Source organism: Dipodomys spectabilis, unplaced genomic scaffold, assembly GCF_019054845.1.
Source record: "Dipodomys spectabilis isolate Male_0828 unplaced genomic scaffold, ASM1905484v1 ptg000018l, whole genome shotgun sequence".
NCBI lineage: Eukaryota > Metazoa > Chordata > Mammalia > Rodentia > Heteromyidae > Dipodomys > Dipodomys spectabilis.
Window position 1 is genome coordinate 3,345,931 of NW_024870695.1, and position 23,179 is coordinate 3,369,109.

Below are 23,179 nucleotides of genomic sequence, written 5' to 3' on the forward strand. Positions count from 1 at the left end.
CTGTCCTTAAGATCCAGTTTTCCTTTGTGCCAAAGGATACCAGAGTCAAGTCCCAGAGGCACTTCTACCTGTAGCCCCAATCCTTGATCATCCCCCTCTCCCCCCCGCCCCACCAGACAACGCTACCAGCAGATGAGGAGGAGTCTGGTGAAGTTCCGCTCCCTGGTACACACCTACGTGAACCGCCGTCGCCATCTGAAGGTATAGTCCTGGGGCTGGGACACCACAAGGTGAGGCAAGCCCTTAGCACCCAGGAGATGCCTGCTGGCCTCAAATAGTCCCCAGCCCCAGTCTCTCCTCCGCCACTACTGAGCTGCGTGAGCTCAGGCTCCTCTGTAGCCTCAGTTTCCCCATCTGCCTTTGGTAGCCAGAAAGGTTGCATGTGAGCATCTACCCTGGTGCTGGGATCCTGGTGGGGGCTTCAATAACCTGAACATCCTAGAAGTGACCTGGATCTGGATCTTGATACTAGTCTCAGCCCAATGGCACATAAACCAACCACCAAAGACGCAAGCCATCCCCAAAGCATGGAAAACCCCATGTAGTGTAAACGTTTCAGCGCAATGCAGGTGCTATTATGTGACAGTGGAAGGATTTCTGTTACATACACTCACCTACTTGCTAGCAGTTTTCCTCCTGTGTCTCTATCCCTTTTGCTGCTGTCTTTTTTTTTTTGCTCCACCTTCCTCCTGTCCATTCCCTGTCTCTCTGGCCACATCTCTGCCTCCATGTGCCCCCGTCAAGTGGGGCAGTAGCCTCCTGATGACAGGATGCTACCCTTGCTTTTTGTGCCCGCCCTGCCCGCCCTGACCACCTGCTGTCCTGCAGCTGAGGGCAGAGCGGAGGCGCCGGGTGGAGGAGGCACGGCTGCGGGAGCAGGAGGTGGGTGTGGAGGCTGGGTGGCAGCAAGGGATAGGGAGGGAGGCTGGCAGGGGGGATGGGTGGCATCTGTGTCCTCACTCCTTGTCATTTCTCTAGGAGCTGAGCAAGCGGGAGGTGGTGGCTGTGGGACACCTGGAAGTGCCCGCTGAGCTGGCTGGGCTCTTGCAAGCAATAACAGGTATGTCAGCTCAGGACAGTAGCGGGAGGCAAGGGGACAAGGGCACACAGCCACCACAATGTGTGTCAACCTCCACAGGCCTCAGGTTGACCAGCGCACCACGAGTGGGCCCCGTACGGACTCCCCGGCTCCAGGCTGAGCCTCGTGTCACGCTGCCCCTTGATATCAACAACTACCCCATGGCCAAGTTTGTCCGGTGCCACTTCAAGGTAAGGGCTTCATAGACCAGAGGTGGGCCCTGACCACTGGCATCTCCTGCTGGGTGCTGGTAACGTACTGTTAGAAACAGCTTGGGATGTTGGCTTGTCGTGTAGGAATAAGGACACTAACTTGAAAGGAACTTGGCAAGGTGAAGTTTACTTCTGCAGAAAGGTGCTCCATCAGTCAAAAATCTGGTGAGCAAACACAAAGAGCAGGCAGGCTGCTCCCTTTTTGTCCCTAACCCACAACTCTTCTCAGACTGGCTAAGCTCAGGTTCACAATCTGCAAAAGGAGATGGCTTAATGAACAGGATATAAGCAAAATTCAAGGAGCTTCTAACAGAATGTCTCAAGTAAAATGCAGCAGGATGGGCTGGGAATATGGCTCAATGGTAGAGTGCTTGCCTAGCATGCATGAAGCCCTGGGTTTGATTCCTCAGTACCACATAAACAGAAAAAGACGGAAGTGGCACTGTGGCCCACTGTGGTAGAATGACAGCCTTGAGGGGGATAAAAAGCTTAGAGACAGTGCCCAGGCCCTGAGTTCAAGCCCCAGGACTGGCAAAAAAAAAAAAAAAAAAATGGCTGAGATCCCAAAAATTGCAGCTTAAGACCAGCCTGAGCAGAAAAGTCTGCAAGATTCCACCTCCAAAATAAGGAGCAAAACGCCAGGCGCTGGTGGCTCACGCCTGTAATCCTAGCTACTCAGGAGGCTGAGATCGGAGGATCGAGGTTCAAAGCCAGCCCGGGCAGGAGAGACCATGAGACTCCCATCTCCAGTAAACCACCAGAAAACCGGAAGTGGCGCTGTAGCTCAAGTGGTAGAGCGCTCGCCTTGAGCATAAGAGCTGAAGGCCAGCACCCAGGCCCAGAGTTCAAGCCCTACGACTGACCAAAAAATAAAAAAACAAAAAAATAAAATAAGGAGCAAATAACTGGCCTAGAAGCATGACTAGGTGGCAGAGCACCAACCAAGCAATTTCAAGGCCCTGAGTTCAAACCCTGGTAGTTCCAAAAACTAAAGAACTGGAAAATCCTCCTTGAGCAGCCTCCTGTCAGGTGGGCATATACCGCTTAGTAGCTGAATCATGGGACATGTGGGGGAGGAGGGGCATCTAAGAAGACCTCACAGCATTTGAGGGGCATGGGTAGAGCTCACCAGTCAGTCTGGAAATACTTCAGAAATTGGGTAACTGCAAGAACCACACAAATCTACCCTGCTCCTATATCCTGCTTGGGAAATGGGCTGGATGTACCTGTTAGTCCTAGTGCTAAGTCCTCATGTGCCTACTCTGTGTCCCTATGTGTCTACCTATGTCCCCAAGGAGCCTGCCTTTGGGATGCTGACTGTGCCCCTGAAGACATCCCTCACACGACTGCCAGCTGAGCATCATGCAGAGGCTGTGAGCATCTTCAAGCTGGTATGGCATTGACCAAGCCCATCCTTGTAGTTTAACGCTGCCCCTGAGCCAGGCTATGAGGTCCCCAGTGCCAGATCCTGAGTTTCTATAAGCCTGGCTCAGGAGCACCAAGCCTATTTGGGGAAGGAGAGACTTTTATATTAGTGAGGGAATCTGTTCTGCTGATCTAGCCTCACTTCCTTTTTCCCTTCCTGGAAAAAAAAAAAGATTGCAATCTCTTGAGGAACTCCCGAGTCGTTTCTGAGCCTGTCCCAGGAGCACCAGGAGCAGAGGAAAACCCAGGGCTGGAGTGAGGGTAATCAGAGAGAGGACTGCTTGGAGGAGGGACACTGGAGCCAGAAGAGAGTTTGATAAGCAGGGAGGGTAGAGCAAATGAAGAGGAAGTCCCTGTTCAGGACAGAGGCAAGAGGGCAAGGGAACCATGCCAGCAAGGTGCTGGCCACAGACCCCAAGCTCTCACTCTACCCTGAGAGACAAGAGGGCCCGGGAGAGAGAGGGTAGGAACTGAAGGTTAGGAAGGGGCTGCATAGGACCAAAGAAAGTTTATGAGCAGGAAAGGAAGCAGCATATACTTCGGATCTTAACTTCCCTGCCATTAGAGTGACCTGCCTGGTCATTTGGCAGTTATGTTGATATAAAGGGACTTCGTTATCAATTTTTCTTGTGTGTGTTCCAGTTGTATGGCTAGAGCTCTACCACTGGAGCCACAGTTCCACTTTCAGTGTTTTGGTTAAGTAGAGCTAAAAGCCTTCTCATGGACTTTCCTGCTATGTCTGGCTTCAAGCTGTGATCCTCATATCTTAGCCTACTGAGAAGCTAGGATTACAGGTGTAAGCTACTGGTGCCCAGTGACAGAGGAACTTTTATATAGGCAGGGAGAGAGAGACTTTTGTGAAGGAAGGGAGACCCACAGAAGGAATGGGAGAGGGATGCATGTTCAAGTCTGTTTGTGGCCCAGATCTTGCGTTTCATGGGTGACCCCCACCTGCATGGCGACCGGGAGACTGTCCTTGGGAACTACATCGTGCAGAAGGGATTGGTGTCACCTGAGCTGCGGGATGAGATCCTGGCCCAGCTGGCCAACCAAGTGTGGCGCAACCACAATGCACACAATGCTGAGCGGGGCTGGCTGCTGCTGGCCGCCTGCCTCAGTGGCTTCACGCCTTCCTCACGCCTGGACAAGTTCCTCCTCAAGTGAGTGGGACTAGGAAGGGGCAGACACAAGGGGAAGGTCAGGCCCGGAGGGCATTTCCAGGTGGAAGGCGGCTTAGGCCTTAGAAGTGGCCAAGGGCTGAGTAGTCTTCCCAGTGAGCCTGGAATGGGAAGAAAAGCAGGGAGAGGAAGAATCAGGACAGACTGGATGAAGGACGTGGGGAAGCCGGAAACGTGCATTGAGCTCTTTAGTCTTGGAGTATAGCAGAACACTAGGAACATGGGTGGTAAACATGGACAGTGAGGGTTCAAATCACAGTACAGCTGTGTGACCTCAAGCAAATGACTTCGCCTCTCTGGACATCACCCATAAAATGAGGAGGATGATAGTAACTGTGTCATAGGCTATTATGAGGATGTAAGGGGTGAATAAAGCCATCATGCCCGATCAATGCCAAGTAGGCATTACCACGTGATGATAACGCTATGGCCCTGCTGTTGGGCAAGAGCAAGAAGAGGAGCTGGGTTGGAGTCTGGCTCTGTTGTGCAGCCTGGGGTCCAGTACTGCCCTTCTCTGAACCTGTTTCTCCTCTATAACTCAGGGGTGGTAATAGCCTCCATCTGATAGGGTGGCTATGAGCTAGAGGGTGTTCAGAGCCGCCCTCAGTAGGTATCCATGCCTTAGTCTTGTGGCTAATGAAGGTGTGGCAGCAGGGCAGGGTTTCTGCCTGCTGGTCTGGGCCTTCCTTTGTCTGTGGGCTCTGGCTCCCTCATAGGTGGGAGGCATGAGGAGGGCTTGCCTGGAAAGGACAGACTCATTGGTCCTGGACGTGGTTGAACCTCACAGCCATCTCTCATGTGAATGAAAACTAGAAAGCAAGACTAGTGTGGGCAGATCACCCAGGACTGCCTGAAGAAAGGAGGAGGGCAGAGTTCCCCAGGCCAGGTTCTTTCCCACCTCTGGCTTCAGACTCTACTCTGACAATGAAATTGTGTTGCAGGGCTGGGAAGGTGGCTCAGTGGTAGAGTGCTTGCCTTGCATGCCTGAGGCCCTGGGTTTGATTCCTCAGCACCATATAAGCAAAAAGAAAAAAGCCGGAAGTGGCGCTGTGGCTCAAGTGGTAGAGCACTAGCCTTGAGCTGAAGAGCTGAGGGACAGCGCCCAGGCCCAGAGTTCAGGCCCCACGACTGGACCCAAAAAAAAAAAAAAGAAAAGAAAAAGAAATTGTGCTGCAATAATTGGGGCCTTCTTGGGCTGTATGTGAATGTCTGTGGTGGCCTGTGATACTTCTGAGCTAGCCTGGGATCTTTTCAGTTTGGCTATGGACTCTGGGATAGTTTGAGATCCTTTTAATTTCCTTCCTTTCTTCCTTTCTTTTTCTTTGTTTCCTTCCTTCTCTCTTTTCTTTTCTTTGGCAATACTAGGGTTTGAACTTAGGACCTTGCACTTGCTAGGCAGGTGATCGCTCACTTGATCCATACTCCCAGTCCTTTTTTCTTTAGTTATTTTTCAAATGGTGTCTCATTTTTGCCCAGACCAGATTGATGCACAATCTTCCTATTTATGCTTCCAGAGCAGATGGACTGACAGGAATGTACCACTATACCAAACTCTGATTGGTTGATACAGGGTCTCACAAACTTTTGTCCAGGCTAGCCTCTGATCTCTGTCTCCCAAGTAGCTGAGATTACAGACATGAACCACTGTGCCCAGCCTGAGATCCTTTTATGGGCTAGCCTTAGAACTCTATTTCTAGGCTTTGGGCCCCTTTAATGAATTAACCTGAGGCCTAGAGCTATAGCCTAGCCTAGGCTAGCTTGGGCCTCCCTCAGACTCCAACTCCCACCCATCAGGTTTGTGTCTGATTATGGACGGAATGGCTTTCAGGCTGTGTGTCAGCACCGCCTCATGCATGCCATGGGCTGGGCCCAGCAGCAGGGCTCGGGGGCTGCCCGCACCTTCCCCCCAACCCAGCTTGAGTGGATCACTATCCATGAAAAGGCCAGCATGGCACTGGACGTGAGCTGCTTCAATGGTATGCTGCCTCATCCTGCTCTCCTGCCAGCCTCCCTTCCCCCTTCATGAAGGGGCAGCTTGGGTCCATGGGAGCCAGGGGAGGTTGTGGGGCAGGGGAGGGGCCTGCAGGGAGGTCAGTGTGTTGAGCTGGAAAGTCCGGTAGTGAGGGTGCATATACAGGCTCCAGAACAAGTTTAAGAATCCAAAGGGAGATGGAGGAGCAAGGAGCAGGCCCAGAAGCCAGCAAGACGGGCCTGCAGTTGATCTATACTGAGCTCAACACCTGCTACATCCCAGGTGACCACATTTCCTGCCCAGTGCACTCCTGGAGTACAGGGGAAGAGGTGGCTGGAGACATTCTGAGACACAGGTGGGCTTCTAGAACACCCTACCCAGCTCCCCCTTATAGCCTGGGAAGAAGAGAGGAAGGAACAGGGGGCCACATCCTCAAGGGGGTGGTCTTAGAGGATTACTCTGATCCCAGGGACTCCCAGACCATGCCCAGTGGCTTCATCTCTCATTCCTATTCCTCCATACGCTGTCACCAGGGGGCTGGCTGACGGCTGGCGGGGCTGGACAGTAGCCATGAAGAATGGACTGCAGTGGACAGAGCTGGCTGGCCATGACTATGTGCTCGACCTAGTGTCGGACCTGGAGCTACTCAGGGACTTCCCAAGACAGAAGTCTTACTTCATTGTGGGCACAGAAGGGCCTGTGGCCAGCAGGGGAGACCCCAGAGTGTATGTAGCTAACCAACCTAACCCTCACAAACAGCTTCCTCCTCCCCCTCTCCCCCCATCCCACCCCCACCATGACCTACCTGTCCCAGCTGCTGCGACAGGCTGACTTCTGAGGGTTTGCTTAGTTATGTGTTTAATGCTGGTCCTGGAGCTTGAATTCAGGAACTTGCACTCTTGTTCTTGTTTTTGTTTTTTGTCGGTTGTGGGGCTTGAACTCTGGGCTTGGGCGCTGTCCCTGCACTCTTCAGCTCAAGGCGAGCACTCTACCGCTTGAGCCACAGCACCACTTCTTCTGGTTTTCGAGTGGTTTTATTGGAGATAAAAGTCTCATGGACTTTCCTGCCCGGGCTGGCTTTGAACTGCGATCCTCAGATCTCAGCCTCCTGAGTAGCTAGGATTACAGGTGTGAGCCACCGACGCCCGGCCCTTACACTCTTGTTTAGCTTTTATTGCTCAGGGCTGGGGCTCAACTTCTGACTTTTTGCTGATTAATTGGTGATAGGCATCTCATGGCCTTTTCTGCCCCAGCTGGCTTCATATTGTGATCCTCAGGTCTCAGACTCCTGAGTAGCTGGGATTACAGGCATGAGCCACCAGCACCTGACTTTTGTTGAATGGAGGTCTTGCTATGTTGTCTAGGCAGGCCCCAAGTGATCCTGTCCCCTTACACTCCAGAGTAAGTGGCATGAGCCACTGCGTCTGGTGATCCTATCTCTTAAGTGGAGAAAGTCACAATTCCAGGGGAAGAGGATTCTGAGCAGGATCCCTGGAGGTCAGCTGCTGTATGCTCCCCTCTCCCCACAGGGTGTTTGGGAGCTGGGACTCTGATGAAGACACACCTACTCGGCCCCAGCCCCAGAGTCATGTGCACCGAGCACCTGACTCCGATGGGTACTGCAGCCACAATGAAGCCAGTGCAGATGGAGAGACTGAGGCCCAGAGAGGGGCAGCAACCCACCAAGATCAGCCAGCCGTGGCTGCTGTCTCTGGTAGGAAGGGAACTTGGGGGAGTGTTGGGGTAGGAACCAGAAGGAGAAACGGACTTGACTTTATGTGCTTCCCCCTTCTCCACTAGACATGGACAGCCTTGGAGAGCCCATTGTGCCCCCCAGGGGGCTGGACTGCTACCTGGACAGCCTCTTCGACCCCGTGCTGTCCTGCGGGGATACGGTAGGGATGGGGTTGGGATGACCGTTGGGACTTTCGGCTGACTTGGTATGCACACACCAAGGCCCATAATAGCACAGGAACTTCTCACAGCCAGGACTGTGGGCCATGTGTCCCATCTGGGTCTCGGCTGGGAACAGAAAAAGCCTGGGCTTTTCTAGGGCAGCTGGACATATTCCCAGATGCCCTGTAAGAACCCAGGGTTAGAAGTCAGACTTTTGTCATGTCCTCTGATGGAAGCCGCCCCTCACTTTGTGGGGGGGATCCTAGATCTTAAGAGCACCCCCATGAGGCCCTGGGCATAAATACAGCCCTCTTTGAGGCTCTGTTGACTCTGTGGCAGGATTTGGGGCTAGAAGCTGGGGGTGGGAATAGGTCGGACTGAGTAAAAGCAGGGCATAGAGTAGACACTTGGTTGGGGGTGGAGGAAGGTGTCAGATACCTGTTACCATGGTCCCTCAGGAGAACAGCAGTGAGTCTGTCATTCTCTTCCAGGAACTGGAGAAGCCAACAGCCATCGCTTACCGCATGAAAGGTGGAGGCCAGCCTAGCGGAGGCAGCAGCAGCAGTACTGAGGACACCCTCAAGAGACCCCCAGAGCCAAAGCCAAAGCCAAGTTAGTGCCTCCTCAGGGTGGCTCTGGGGTTGGGGAGAGGTGTGAGAAGAAGACGGGCAGGAGGGAATTTTGACTTCCTGCCTATCCAGTGCCTATCTATGCCCCTCTGACTTGTACCCTCAGTCCCAGGTCTGGATGCCTCTACGCTGGCTCTGCAGCAAGCCTACATCCACAAACAAGCCGTGCTACTGGTGAGTGATGGGGGAGGGGAACACCAGCAGGAGGGAGGGCCATGATAGACCTCCCTGGTCACCCACCCCCTCTCCTCAGGCCCGAGAGATGACACTGCAGGCCATGGCGCTCCAGCAGCAGCCCCTGAGTCCCGCCCCAAGACCCTTGCTCCCAGAGGTGAGCTGGGCCCACCCAAGGTGAGGGGTTGTCTAGAGATGGCAGCCATGATGGACTGCTGTGCTGCTCCAGGGCATCATTGTACCTCTCCGAGCCCAGGAGCCCCACAGTCCACCTTGAGAAGATTCAGGGTCCTTGAGAGCAGGCTAGCTTATTCATAGTGACCTACCTCATGTCCTGCTTTTTGCAGAAGCCCTTAGCTCCAGAGGCCCGGCCGAAGTTTGTAGGCACCGGCCCCCCCGCCAAGCCTGTCCTCCTGCGCCCCTCTCCACAGCCCTTGGCCTCAGTCCCTCCAGCCAAGGCCCCAAGGTCCCCCACCAAACCTGTGGCTGTTCCCATTCTAGCTCAAGACCAGGCCTCTCCAGAAAACAGTGAGTGACCACCCCAGTATGGAGGATCGGGGCGGGGTGGGGGCTTCCCAGGCAGGATTGGGGGTATGTGATGTGGCTTTGTGGCTTTACTCTGCACCCAACCTTCACCCCTTACCCCTTGGCCCACAGGTTCCTCAGAGCTGGTCCGATACTCTACGCTCAACTCTGAGCATTTCCCACAACCCACACAGCAGATCAGGAACATCGTCAGGCAGTACCAGCAGCCCCCCCGGGGAGGCCGTCCCGAGGCCCTCAGGTGGGCACCCACCTGCCCCCCACGCCTCCCACGGGCTAGTCCCTGCTATTTCTCACAGAGCCCTAGCCAGCTCCTTCCACCGGGGGCCATGTATGCCAATGGGTCCAGATGAGCCCTAGGGGAAAAGAGAGACCAAGGCTGGCCGGTCTTAGTTGTGCAATGTGACCTCAGGCGGGTCTCTGCTTTTCTCTGGGTTTTACTTTAGAATTTGGTGGGGGAAACAGAATTTAGCAGACATTCCCCCCCCTTCCGCCCCTCCTTATGGTGGGGACAGAGAGATGACTCGGTGTCCAATCCATCATGTTTTGCCTGCTAGGAAGGATGGTGGGAAGATGTTCATGAAGCGACCAGACCCCCATGAGGAGGCACTGATGATCCTAAAGGGGCAGATGACGCACTTGGCTGCAGCACCTGGCACTCAGGTGAGGGTAGGTAGGGATGGGCCCAAAGGACAAAGATGTGGCTTTGGAAACAGTTCCCCCCCCCCCCCCACTACCCCTACGCCCGATCAGCTGTGGCCCTGCTGCTGGCTGCTTCACAGGGCTCACCTGAATACTCTGTTTGGGGTTGGACAGGTATCCAGAGAGGCGGTGGCCCTAGTGAAGCCAGTGACCAGTGTCCCAAGGCCAACCATGGGGCCCACTCCAGGTGAGGGCTGGGAGGGAGGGGTGAGCAGACAGGAGTCCCGGAATATGAGCAAATCTGTGAGCACAGGGGAGACTGTGTGTGTGGATGACATTCGTTCGATGTCCCTAAGCCCATGAATATATGTTGTGTGGATGCTAATGTCATAGTACTAACACTTAAATCATCTACTTAGTCCAGGCCCACCCTGCTGTCCTTTATTATGACTAAAACCCAGCAGCCTGCTGCTGTCCCTTTGCCCAGACAGACCCCTTTGTCCACACAATCTTCATGCTTGGTCCTTTCTCGTCATCCAGGTATTGGTTCAAATGCCACCTCTTCAGGGAGGCTTGCTTAGACCACCTGGACTAAAGGCATATCAGCCCCACCTCCCCCCAGTCTTCTTTCCTGAATCATCCTGTCATACTTCTGTCCTAGCTCCTAGCACTAAGAGCTTTGGGTTTCCCAGCATAGGCTGTAAGCCATGAATAAAGGGCTGGGTTTATGAGTGAGCCCATGAGCGGTTAGACAATCCGCCCTCTGCTCCCTCCTAACTGGCCTTACCTCTTCCACTTGGTCCTGAAATGCCTTTCTTGTCCCGTGTTCTCACTAGTGCTGCCTTGTCGGTCACTGGAGCCCCCAGAGGAACCTGTGCAGACACAGCTGCACCGTCCCTTCAACCCCAACTTCTACGGCTACCAGGACGCCCCCTGGCGGATCTTCCTGCGTAAAGAGGTACCAGGCCAAGCCCATCTGACGCACGGGCTGAATGAGGACCGAGGGGGTCCAGGAGAGCCCCAGGACAGGCCCAGGAAAATGAAATATGTAAGGTTGAAGTTAGGAATGGAGTCAGTGCCAGGGGCAGGGCTGGTATAGAATAGGGATGCATCTAGGAGATGGGGCTAGGTACAAAGTGACACCTATTGAATCCCGATCCCTGCAGGTGTTTTACCCTAAGGACAGCTACAGCCACCCTGTGCAGCTTGACCTCCTGTTCCGGCAGGTGAGTCCCCTCTTCCTCTTTGGCTTTACTGTTCTCATCAGGACAATGGCCATCTACTGTAGTTGCACATTCTCTTCTGCAGTCTGGTTTGGGGTCCTCCAGGTTGCAGAGCTCTCTTACTAAGTCTCCACTCCCATGATCAAGGTCACTGAACGCACAACTCAGTCTTACTTAGAATCCCAATTTGTCTAAGCTGAGGAAGGGCCCAGAAGTCAAGTCTGAGCTCTCTACTGGATAGTTAAGGAAATTGATACTTAGGAAGGTTAGGAAGGAGTATAAAGGTGAAGAGAGATGAGAAGGTTCTGGCAAGTGAGCTCTTTTTCTAGAGGTGACCTGGCTTACAGTTGACCCCAGTACTGCAGAATGGACCCTGCCCCCACCACTCCCTCTGACAGTCCAACCTGGGTTTCTCACTGAGCCACCTAGCTCCACCCTCCCAACCTGCATTATGGTCTGTTCCTGCAGATACTGCACGACACACTGTCTGAGGCCTGCCTCCGTATTTCTGAAGATGAGAGGCTCAGGATGAAGGCATTCTTTGGTATCTCAGGGATGAGGGGTGAGGGGAAGGGTGCTGATTGAGCAATTAGCCAGAGCTCTGGATGGCCCTTTTCTAGAGGGAGACTGAGTGGACACAGCCATTTACATTTACCTCCACACATGCCCTCCTTACTCCACTTCTGGCCTCTTCCATGCCTGGGTGCATGTTTGAGGTCAGCAATACCTGCTATGTAGATATACTCTGACCATCTTGTCCATCTCTGACTCTCAGCTTCCTGGGACAGATGTTGTTCAGATGTTTTCTTGCTAGTAGCAGCCTGTCTCCCAGATCTCCCTGAGATGTGGGTTGGCAGAGGATCCTGACGAGACCTGGCCTCTATCTTAGCCCAGAATCAGATGGACACACAGCGGCCTCTGGTAACAGAGAGTGTGAAGCGGGCTGTTGTCAGCATTGCCCGAGACAGTTGGGAAGTGTACTTCTCCCGACTCTTCCCTGCTACGGTGCGAGCCCCTGCCTGTGCCTCCCTGCCTGCCACAACACTCAGAGCTGGGGCTAAAAGGCCTCTTACCTGCCCTTCATCCTCACCCCAGGGTAGTGTGGGCACTGGTGTGCAGATCCTGGCTGTGTCCCACACGGGCATCAAACTCCTGCGAATGATCAAGGGCAGCCGGGAAGCCAGCGGGGAGCTGCGAGTTCTGCGTGCGTACAGGTGACCAGCAGTTGGGTGTGAGTAGAGCTAGGGTACAGACTGGGGCTAGTGTTTTCTCATTCTGTCCAGAGCTGCTTACCAAATACCTATGATGTGTCCAGCTCTGTGCCAAGTCTTTTTAGAGATGGAAAACAGAGGCTTAGAGAAGTTGCCTGTCTCTAGTCACATAGACAGGAAGTGATTGAGCTAGGAGCCCATTAACCTTCCTTGTCTCTCACAATTACATACTAGCCCTAGTTTCAGAGCTCTGTGCAGGGAGGTGGAGGACAGGGGGGAATGCTGAGTCCCAAGACAGCTGGGAGAGGAGCCAGAGCTCTATCTAGAGTCTTTACTGAGTCCCCAGACTCTGTCCCTGTTTTGGTCCCTTTTGTCTCTTCCAACATGGTCAGGAAGAGCCTTCATCACCAGTTGAATGAAAGCTCCTTGCTTTGGAAGTTGGAGAGAATTTGCTCAATGAATCACAGATTTGTATGGGCAAAATCTGAGAGGTTGGAGCATTGGTTCAAAGAGTGGTAGGAGATGAGCAGAATCCACACACCAAAGGCCAGAGATGGAGGCAGGCAGTCCCAGGGTAGGCTAGGCTTTGGGGGATGGGACAGAGTAGGATCAGAAGGAACACAATAAGTAGGGGAAGACATCCCTCTAGTGGGGGGTCATGCCCTCATACCACTTCCCACCCTTCAGCTTTGCAGATATCCTGTTTGTGACCATGCCCTCGCAGAACATGCTAGAGTTCAACCTGGCCAGTGAGAAGGTCATCCTCTTCTCAGCTCGAGCTCACCAGGTCAAGACGCTGGTGGATGACTTCATTCTGGAGCTGAAGAAGGTAAGGACCGCCCCCCCCCCCCCATGCTGCCTGGAGCCATGGACACACACACACACACACACACACACACACACACACACACACACACACACACACACACCACAGATATCCCAGCACAATGCACTCTATACTCTGTGTCTGTGTCTGTGTGTGTCTGTCTATGTGTCTCAGGATCTGAGTTGGTAGACATCAGCATGCTTTTTCAGGTTGAATCTTTTAGCCAGCAGGCCTCTCCTGCTTCTGCCTGTTCCTTCAGCACTTACCCATATCTGGCCTCAGCAGTAGGGCCTAGCACCTCCTCTAAGCTCCTGGAAATGGTCCCACCACCACAGTACTGCTGCAACTCTGTCTCTGTCCATCCCCAGCCCTGACTAGGCAGCCCCTGGCCTAAGCATCTGTCTGGGAGACCTCAGAGTGGGGATGTAACTGCAGCTTTTAAACCCCAGGCCCAAACTCCAGCCACTCGCCCTTAAAGAGAAGGTGGTAAAAGGTAGAGAAAGATTTATTATATGGCAGCCATGGGAAGATAGTACTTCATTTTATCTTTAGCCAGCTTTAGGTTTTATAGACAAAGAACTAAGGGTAAGTGGGGAGGGTATGTAGAATTATTAAACAGCCCTGGTCAAAGAATTGTCTGGTTGATCATTACTTCAGTCCTTATTTTGGGAGGGGTCCAGAGAGGTTGTTATTGCTGTCATCACTAGTCAGGATAAACATTATTGCTTGGGGATTGTCTGTCCTGAGGAAGCTCTGTTATTCTTTAGTGGTGGTTTATGTCCTCGTAAAGATGTATTGATTAGTGACAAATCTCATCCTTCCCAGTGATTGCAAAGTGACTATAGAGAGAATGGCTTAGAGCAGAGCAATATACAAAATGGAGGCAGGGACACTAAGTTTTTCACCTCTTTTTAGCCACTTTATGAACCCAGTAAAAGCAGAATTTGGGTTTGGTGGGTAAGGCACAAATGTGCCCTGACATCCATTTCTGTAAAAGTGAGAGGCCTTGCAAGGCTTTTCCTGGAAAGCCTTTCCTTCTTCTGGCTAGAGATAGTCCCTGCCATGAGGCCTTGGGGAGGATGGGAGGACTGGGGAGGAGCTCTGAGCCTCTGGGAGGAGAACTAAGGCACTGCAGCCCCTCACCTTTTCCTGGTGGTCTCAGGGTTCTGACTATGTGGTTGCTGTGAGGAACTTCCTGCCTGAGGACCCAGCGTTGTTGGCCTTCCACAAGGGTGACATTATCCATCTGCAGCCCCTGGAGCCACCTTGTGTGGGTCAGTGCCACGGGAGGGTGGTGAACCAAAAAAGGAAGGCTGGTGGAGGGGCTTCCCAAGCAAATGTTGACAGAGCCTGGCCCACAGGCTACAGCGCCGGCTGTGTGGTCCGAAAAAAGGTGGTGTACCTGGAAGAGCTCCGGCGCAGAGGCCCCGACTTTGGTGGGTACACTGGGGATGTCCCACAGGGCTCATCTACACACACTGTAGATGAACGGTGAGCCTGGAAGCCTAGGGCTGGTGGTAGAGTGATTGTCTAGCTGTGGGAGGCTCTAGGTTCAAACAACTCCTGTGTCCCATACACACAAAAAGAAGCCAAAAGCTTTGGACTGGCCAGGCGCCAGTGGCTCACGCCTGTAATCCTAGCTACTCAGGAGACTGAGATCTGAGGATCACAGTTCAAAGCCAGCTAGGGCAGGAAAGTCCGTGAGACTCTTATCTCGAACAAACCACTAGAAAACGGGAAGTGGCCCTGTGGCTCAAATGGTAGACTGCTTGCCTTGAGCTGAAGAACTTAGGGACAGTGCCCAGGCCCAGAGTTCAAGCCCCACAACTGACAAAAAAAAAAAAAAAAGGACAACTTTGGACTGAAGTCTATGGTTCAGTGGTAAGAGTGCTTGATTTGTGTGCCTGAGGCCCTGAGTTCAACTCCTGAGGCCCTGAGTTCAACTCTAGCACCATGCAACACAAAAAAGGTTCAATCGCATGAGATCTCAGAACTCTAGGGAGGGATCAAAGAGCTACCTGAGTGCCTGTAAAGGGTCCCTTTTGTCCCAAAGGAACTTCTAGTTTGTGCCAGACGCTTACTTCTCCCTTAGGCTGGAGGTTTGGGACCATCCACGGGCGCGTGGGCCGCTTTCCTTCTGAGCTGGTGCAGCCTGCCGCCGCCCCTGATTTCCTGCAGCTGCCAGCTGAGCCGGGCAGGGGCCGGGCTGCCGCGGTGGCCGCTGCTGTGGCTTCTACAGCTGCAGCCCGAGAGGTGGGCCGCAGGAGAGAGGTGAGGCTGATGGGAGTCGAGGCCGGGCTGATGAGGTGGACCCAGTAAAGGGGGAGGCGTTGCTGCCAGGTGATGCGACCAAGGTCAGCCAAGAGTGTGGCCAGTCCTGGAACAGGACACGCTGGATGTGTGACCCGTGTGCGTGGTGCATGTGGTGGCCAAATGCAGTTAGGGAAGGGTGACAGTCAGCTGGTTGCAACCAGAGAGCAATTGGGTCGGGAGACCAACCTCAGCCAGGCAGTAAGTGTGGTGGGTTGGAATGAGGCGGGGCCCTGTGGGTGGGGCGGAGTCGGGCTTGCAGAGTGAACCCGGGAAGGGGAGGGGGGAGTCTGGTCAAACTAAGGAGCGAGGGGCGGGGTCCACTGCGACGAGGCAGCCAACCCCACGCACAGACTGGTTTGAGGGCGTGGCCTATGACAGGGAGGCGGAGTCAGGCATGATTGGAGGAGACCCACGGGACGGGTCTCCGCTGCTTGCCTGAGTCCTGATGGTCTGGAAGGGGTTACCTTGAATTAGCCCGGGCAGGAGAGCAAGATGGGGGTATGGCCGAGGAGCTTTCCGATGGGGTCCTTTTCCCACAGGGTCCCCTAATCAGGGCACGCTCCGCCGACCGTGGGGAGGACCCCTTGGCTCCCCCACCATATACAATGCTCGAGTTTGCACAGAAGTATTTCCGAGACCCTCAGAGGCGACCTCAGTGAGTGATGGTCCCAAACCTGCTTCCTATATTCATTGGGGCTTCTTGCAGCCCTCTTAAGTTGCTGGTTGACAGGCAAGAAGGCCCCACTTTTGGTGGGATGAGAGACCGTTTATTGTGAAGACTCCTCCAGGAGAGGTCCCAGAAAAGACTAGGAGGCAGGACTGGTCAGCAGCACACACTTCCTTTTGCAGGGATGGCCTCAGGCTGAAATCCAAGGAAGACCGGGAGTCCAGAACCCTGGAGGACATGCTTTGCTTCACCAAGGTGTCCAGTCCTGAGCATCCGTTTCTCCATCTGTAAAACAGTGATGCAAGATCCCTGGGACAAATAACTCTGTCTTTTGTGACACACTATAGCTCTCAAGACCTGTGGGCCAGATTATCCCCAGGAGCATATTTATCTGGTGTTGAGTTTACTTTTCCTATTGTGGTGTGGGCCCTTCTGTCAAAGTGCAGCCTGGAAACTCTGGCAGGTGGCTCACACCTGTAATCCTAGCTACTCAGGCAACTGAGATCCCGAGGATAGGGTGATTCAAAGCCACCTTGGTCAGAGAAGTCTGTTAAGACTCCATTTCCAAAATAATAGCAAAAAGCAGAACTGGAAGCATCACTCAAGTGGTAGAGTGCCAGCTTAGCAAGCTAGAGGTTCTGAGTCCAAGCCCTAGTAGAGGGAAGGGGGAAGGAGGACAGCCAAGAAGCAAGATATGGCCCTCTTCTGTTATAACACGGCCCCTCCCTCCCCTCACAGACACCACTCCAGGAATCACTTATTGAATTCAGTGACAGCAGCCTCAACAAAATGGCCACTGACATGTTCCTAGGTATGTGTGTTGGGGGCACACTGTGGAGTGTAGCACTGTGGGAACCCTGCTTGTCCCCTCTCCTCTCTGGTGCTTAAATTCTTCCCCTCCTCAGACTCAGACATTGGACACTCAGAAGATGACTCTGGCCGCAACCTCCCAGGGAGGGATTGGACCCTGGGGCTCCTGGGGTAGGCAGCTGGGGTGGGAGGAGTCCATCACCTAATAGGACAAGTCTTTCCTGCAGCTGTCATGAGGTTCATGGGAGATGCTCCGTTGAAGGGCCAGACTGAACTGGATGTGCTCTGTACCCTCCTGAAGGTCAGCACAGATGATTATGCCCCATGCTCCCTTTCTTGTTCTGTGGCTCAGTTTCCCCATTTGTCAGCCAAGGTAGCCAGACATGGGTTTGGGAAGCTTCTTTGATAACCCAAAGGGAAATGAGGAGTGGGCCACAGAGAGAAGGGATGCCTGCCGTATCTTCAAGTAGTCCTCCTGTTCTTTTGTACCCAGAATGTGGCATAGCTTCTGGTATGACTTTGACAAATGACTGCCTACCTTCTTTCAGTTTTGTGAGGACCATGAAGTCATGCGAGATGAGTGTTACTGCCAAATTGTGAAGCAGATCACTGACAACAACAGTTCCAAGCAGTGAGTCATCTGGACCTTCCCCCACCCACCCACAGTGTCCCACGTTCAGCCTTCCTCACATCTTCCCTATTCACATATTCTTAGGATGTTTGGTCTGGGACACACCATTTTCGCTCTCTGGGCTTTAGTTCTCTCATCTGTAAAGTGGCAATGCTAAGGCCTAAATTCAAATTCTTGGATACAATTACAGAAACCCAATTCAGGGCTGGTTAAAACAAAAGAGGGAAGTTGTTGATTCAAACAACTGAAAAGTCAGTGGCTTCAGGCATACTGGATCCAGGTGTCCTTAGGAAGCATGCTTTTTCTATCTCCTGGTCCTGCTTTTCTCTGTGTTGACTTCATCCCAAAGCAGTCTCTCTCATAGCTTAGCAAAGTGTTAGCTCTGGTAAACATTTCTCCAGCTTAACAAACCCAAGGAAAGCAAGAATGACCCAATATTTGCTGCAGAGATCCCCATATCCAGCTTTATTGGTCCCTTTGGTCACGTGCTCATCCTTGACCCAAGAAAAATGGATGAAGGATACATCGTGCTGATTGGTTAACACCTGGTGTGAATTCTAGTTGGTCATCTTATGCTCATCCCCAAGCCAGGTGCCATGGCCCTCTGTGAAGTGGTCTCATGTATGTGTGCTCCTAGGGATAGCTGCCAGCGAGGCTGGAGGCTGCTATACATTGTGGCCGCCTACTACAGCTGCTCTGAAGTCTTCTACCCTCACCTCATCCGCTTCCTCCAACATGTGAGCTGGACCCCAGGCCTGCCTTTCCAGGGTGAGAAGCCCATGAGTCGGAATTATTTGCCTAGGACTATATGCCTATTACACGGGGGCAGAGCAGGCACCCATAGGCACCCAGAAAACCTGGCCTTTCAAAGGGGCCTGACCCTGGGGCCCTTGGGGTAGGCAGCTGGGGTGGGAGGAGTCCATCACCTAACTAATGTTAACTACTCCCCAAACACTCATGGACATCCCAAGGAAATAGATGCCGTGGGTCATCTCGTGGTGGGTGAAGTTAGGGAAGGCCTCTTGGAGGAGATTTGTGATTGTGTGGGAGGGATTTTCAGGTGGAGTGAGGGGTAGATGCAAAGGCCCAGAGGTGGGAGTGTGTAGCACAAAGGAGAAAGGGTGGAGGAGGTGGGGATGGTAGAAAGTGCTTCTCTGGCTGCTGAGACTCAGGATGTTCAGTGGGCCCAAAGCCAGTGGCAAGGTTTTGCCTTTGCCCTTGGCAGTATGGAAGAAATGGGCTGATTCTTAGCCTTGTTTCCATAGCAACCCTGAGGACCCTAAGAAAAAGGCTAGAGCCCCTCTATCAGCCTATAGTGATGACAGCTACAAAGAATATAAAGTAGATCTTTTTCCTTGCCTCTGAATCATTCTTTAATTCAATTAACAAACATTCCCTGATCAACAGATAAATAAGCCCGGCTGCCCAAGGAAGGGCTCCCAGTTAGGGGAAGACAGCAAAATATACCCTAGAACTCTTTGCCTGAAGCAGGATGAGAGCCTGGTTAACCTAGAGACATGGAGCACTAATAGTAGGGCCTCTGCTCTGGGAACACAAGGGATCCTGGATGGAGGCATATTGCATTGTCATGCCAGCCCAATCCTGGTAAAGACCAGCTGGGCAATCAACAGCTCAGAATCATAGTTGTTTCTAGGCTCATAGGTAGACCAGGGCAAGATGAGGCCATAAACCACCTAGGGTATGGATTCAAATTCAGAGCTTAAACTCCAGTTCCATCCTGACCATGGCAAATCACTGCCCCTCACTAGCTCAGTGTCCTCAGATGTCAAAAGGGGGAAGGGTGAATACCTTTTGCATAGTTTGTGGAAAGAATACAAGAAGTTTATGGCTAGAGAAAGAGGAGGCCTTTTATTCCCATTGCTGACCTTGAACAAGGCCTTGACTGCCTGCCCTCTACAGGGATCGCTAAAGCCTGTGAGCAGAACCTTCAGAAGACCTTGCGCTTCGGGGGTCGCCTGGAGCTCCCAAGCAGCATGGAGCTTCGGGCTATGTTGGTAAGTTTGGAGTGGGAGACACAGATCTGCCCATACCCTTCTCCCTCTGCCAAGGTGCCCTTCCTGCCTGGGGTGTGTGGATAGGTCCTGTGAGGTCCAGGTGCAGAAAGATCACTCACTGTATGGGCATACCTGGGACCCCTTGGCTTGGGGTCTCCCATGAGAGGGGTCACAGCTTCCTGGATCCCAGGGCCCAGTCTCTCATCTCTGTCTTGCTCCCTACCCCTAGGCAGGCCGCAGTTCCAAGAGGCAGCTCTTTCTTCTTCCTGGAGGTCTAGAACGCCATCTGAAAATCAAAACGTGCACTGTAAGTGAGGGGGTGTCACTGGCAGGCAGGCACTAGAAGGTCAGGATCACCCCAGTCTTCAGGTGGTGGTTGGGGTGGTTGGGTGAAGCCCAAGGATTCCTGAGTCCCTTATGGGGTCTCCCACAGCTCCACAAGGAGGAACTTACAGTTGAGCCTCCAGATCTGCCCATTTTTACAACTGTAGACTCACCAACTTCTGATTGAAAATATTTGGAGGGCTTGCATACATGCCTTGCATACATGAGGCCCTGGGTTCGATTCCTCAGTATCACATAAGCAGAAAAAGCCAGAAGTGGCACCATGGCTCAAGTGGTAGAGCACTAGCCTTGAGCTAAAGAGCTGAGGGACAGCGCCCACCACTGACAAAAAAAATTACATCCAAACTGAACACACAGATTTTTATGTGTGTGTGCATGCCAGTACTAGAGCTGGAATTCAGGGCCTGAGTGCTGTCCCTTACTTTTATTGCTCAAGACCGGCTGGAACTCTATCACTTGAGTTACAACTCTACTTCCAGCATTTTGGGTGACTAATTGGCAATAAGTCTCATAGACTTATAAAAGTCTTGGGCTGACTTGGGCTGGTTCCAAACTGTGATCCTCAGATCTCAGCATCCTGAGTAGCTAATTACAGATGTGAGCCACCAGTGCTGGCCTGATGGCCTGATGTTTTCTTGTCACTATTCCCTAAACAATACAGGATAATAATTTGTGTTTTGTATGAGTGTGTAAGAGTGTGTGTGTGAGTGTGAGTGTGTGTGTGTGTGTGTATACACCCAGGCCTAAACTCTTACTTGATTTGTTGGCTCATGACTGGCATTTTACTACTTGAGCTATATCTCCAGCCCTGGATGACAACTATTTATATAGCATTTACGTTGTGTTAAGTATTGTAAGCCACTGAAGAGATGATTTGAAGTCTATGGAAGAGCCCGGTGCTGGTGGTTCACACCTGTGATTGTAGCTACTTTGTAGCCTGAGATCTGAAGGATTGTAGTTTGAAGTTCAGGGAAGAAAAGTCTATGAGCCAGACACTGAGGATCACGATTCAAAGCCAGCCCAGGCAAGAAAGTCCATGAGACTCTTATCTCCAATAAACCACTCAGAAAACTGGAAGTCAGCGCTATGGCACAAAAGGTAGAGTGCTAGTCTTGAGCTGAAGAGCTGAGGGACAGTGCCCAGGCCCAGAGTTCAAGCCCCAAGACCAACAACAACAAAAAAAGAAAGAAAAGAAAAAGAAAAAAAAAGAAAAGCCTATGAGACTTTATCTTCAAAATAACTAGTAAAATGCCTGGTTGGAGGCACGGCTCAAGTAGTAGAGTGCCAGCCTCTCAGGCACAGGACCTCATATTAAAACCCCAATACTGACTCCACAATAAAGGCTACTGAAGGATGTGTGTAGATGCTATTCAAATACCATACCATTTATATAAGGAACTTTAGCACACTGGGATTCTGGTGTCTGCAGAGTGTCCTGAAACCAGTCTCCCATGGATATAAAGAGGTGACTATTTCTCAGAAGAACAAATCGAGCCTCTGAGAGGTTAAGACTCAGCTCAGAGTTATACTGTGAACAAGGGACAAAGACAGAATCAAAGGAAACAGAAACAGCATACTCTACACACATGAAGCTGATCCTCCAAGACCTTGGAGGTTGTGTGCTTCTGTGGCTCACCTGACAACTACACTCACTTCCTGGTTGGGCGAAGAGGCCAGAGGACAGGTCTGGCTGGCACAATCTTACCATTCCTGCCCTGCCCAGGTGGCCCTGGATGTGGTGGAGGAGATCTGTTCTGAGATGGCCTTGACACGTCCTGAAGCCCTTGATGAATATGTAATCTTCCTTGTCACCAATCAAGGTAAGCACTCCACAGGGCTAAACATGATGGCTCCTTCTCACTACAGGCTTTTGGCCATGTGGGGTCCTAGACCCAGTCTTGAAGGCCACTCTTTTCAGGGAACCCTAGATCCCCATTTGGAAGAATCTTTATGTGTACTAAGCCCCTCAGCCTTTCCCTTACCCTGTTCTTTGTTTTAAATTAGTCTGTTTCCCCTTCTGGACTAGGAGTTCATAGAAGACAAGACCCTCTTTGATTCCTGTCTTTGTCCCTCAGGGCCTTTCCAGCCCTTCTTGGTAAGAGGACTCTGTCCTTAAGATCCTTGTATCCTAGGAAGCTTCATCCATAAGCCTAGCCTCCAGGAACCTATAATGCCAGCATTTGATCTAGACCCTCTTGGTGCTACAAGGGCTGCCAAAGTTCTCACCAGGCTCTCTTCCCTGGGACTTCTGGAACCCAAGCAGACATCTTCCATCTGTTGCATGTATCCTCTAGGTCATGGCCTTGCCTCCATCCAGCAATTCTTCAGCTCCTACCACCTCCAGCCAGCCCTCTCCCTTATGTCTTGTATCTTAGGGAGATGCCCTCAGCACTATCTGCCAAGTTCAGCAGAGACATAGGGATGGGGGAGGGCATCTAAGAGATGGTCCTCATAACTGATTGCAGTTACTATGTGCCAGGCACAGTTTAAAACATGTAATACTATAAGCTAGGTGCTAGTGGCTCATGCCTGTAATCCTAGTTACTCAGTAGGCTAAGATCTGAGGATTGCAATTTGAAGCCAGCCAGGGCAGAAAAGTCCCTATGAGACTCTTATCTCAGCCTGGCAACAGTGTCTCGCCTGTCATCCTAGCTACTCAGTAGGTTGAGATCTGAGGATCGCGGTTCAAAGCCAGCCCAGGAAGGAAAGTCTGTGAGACTCTAATCTCCAATAAAACCATCAGAAAAACCAGAAGTGGTGCTGTGGCTCAAGTGGCAGAGCACTCTCCTTGAGCTGAACAGTTGAGGGGCAGTGCCCAGGTCCAGAGTTCAAGCCCCACAACCAAAAAAAAAAAAAAGACTCCTATCTCCAATTAACCACAAGAAAATGAATTGGAGCTGTGGCTTAAAGTGATAGACTGCCAGCCTTGAGCATAAAAGCTCCGGGACAGCTCCCAGAACCTGAATTCAAACCCCACGACGACGACGACCACCACCACCACCAATAGACAGACAGACAGACAGACAGACAGACAGACAGACAGACAGACAGATAGATAGATATGTATATACATATATATAGATACACTATAATACTATAAACTCCTCTCTTTTTTGTAGTGCTATGGATCAAATCAGGACCTTATACATGCTAGTTAAGTGTTCTACCACTGAGCTACACTATAATCTCTTAATTCCCACCACAACTGTATAGACTATTATCATTCCCACTTATGGATAAGGAAACCGAGGCCAAGAAAGGCAGTATTAGTTTCCTTGGCTGCTACAACAACATATCACAAACTTAGTGGCTTGCAACAACATGGATTTACCATCTTGTAATTATTAAAGTCAGAAATCCTGGAATAAGAATGTGGTCAGGGCTGTGTT

General features: G+C 52.0%; 1 protein-coding gene across 1 annotated transcript in view; it reads left to right on the top strand.

The window, feature by feature from the left end:
- The window catches only part of Myo15a (myosin XVA), a 52,313-nt gene that overhangs the window by 19,697 nt on the left and 9,437 nt on the right, over positions 1-23,179 (top strand). Inside the window, exons 24-59 of the mRNA XM_042673945.1 lie at positions 117-201; positions 829-882; positions 979-1,060; positions 1,139-1,269; positions 2,586-2,681; positions 3,640-3,875; positions 5,688-5,869; positions 6,148-6,220; positions 6,399-6,590; positions 7,395-7,579; positions 7,666-7,760; positions 8,253-8,373; positions 8,497-8,564; positions 8,644-8,721; positions 8,912-9,092; positions 9,222-9,348; positions 9,665-9,770; positions 9,924-9,996; positions 10,586-10,707; positions 10,916-10,975; positions 11,441-11,516; positions 11,862-11,977; positions 12,068-12,186; positions 12,871-13,012; positions 14,172-14,283; positions 14,371-14,445; positions 15,102-15,280; positions 15,862-15,977; positions 16,172-16,244; positions 16,728-16,800; positions 17,027-17,100; positions 17,348-17,430; positions 18,068-18,198; positions 19,351-19,445; positions 19,675-19,752; positions 21,514-21,610. Coding sequence (XP_042529879.1) covers positions 117-201; positions 829-882; positions 979-1,060; positions 1,139-1,269; positions 2,586-2,681; positions 3,640-3,875; positions 5,688-5,869; positions 6,148-6,220; positions 6,399-6,590; positions 7,395-7,579; positions 7,666-7,760; positions 8,253-8,373; positions 8,497-8,564; positions 8,644-8,721; positions 8,912-9,092; positions 9,222-9,348; positions 9,665-9,770; positions 9,924-9,996; positions 10,586-10,707; positions 10,916-10,975; positions 11,441-11,516; positions 11,862-11,977; positions 12,068-12,186; positions 12,871-13,012; positions 14,172-14,283; positions 14,371-14,445; positions 15,102-15,280; positions 15,862-15,977; positions 16,172-16,244; positions 16,728-16,800; positions 17,027-17,100; positions 17,348-17,430; positions 18,068-18,198; positions 19,351-19,445; positions 19,675-19,752; positions 21,514-21,610 — 3,986 coding nt within the window. The remainder of the gene's footprint in view (positions 1-116; positions 202-828; positions 883-978; positions 1,061-1,138; positions 1,270-2,585; positions 2,682-3,639; positions 3,876-5,687; positions 5,870-6,147; positions 6,221-6,398; positions 6,591-7,394; positions 7,580-7,665; positions 7,761-8,252; positions 8,374-8,496; positions 8,565-8,643; positions 8,722-8,911; positions 9,093-9,221; positions 9,349-9,664; positions 9,771-9,923; positions 9,997-10,585; positions 10,708-10,915; positions 10,976-11,440; positions 11,517-11,861; positions 11,978-12,067; positions 12,187-12,870; positions 13,013-14,171; positions 14,284-14,370; positions 14,446-15,101; positions 15,281-15,861; positions 15,978-16,171; positions 16,245-16,727; positions 16,801-17,026; positions 17,101-17,347; positions 17,431-18,067; positions 18,199-19,350; positions 19,446-19,674; positions 19,753-21,513; positions 21,611-23,179) is intronic.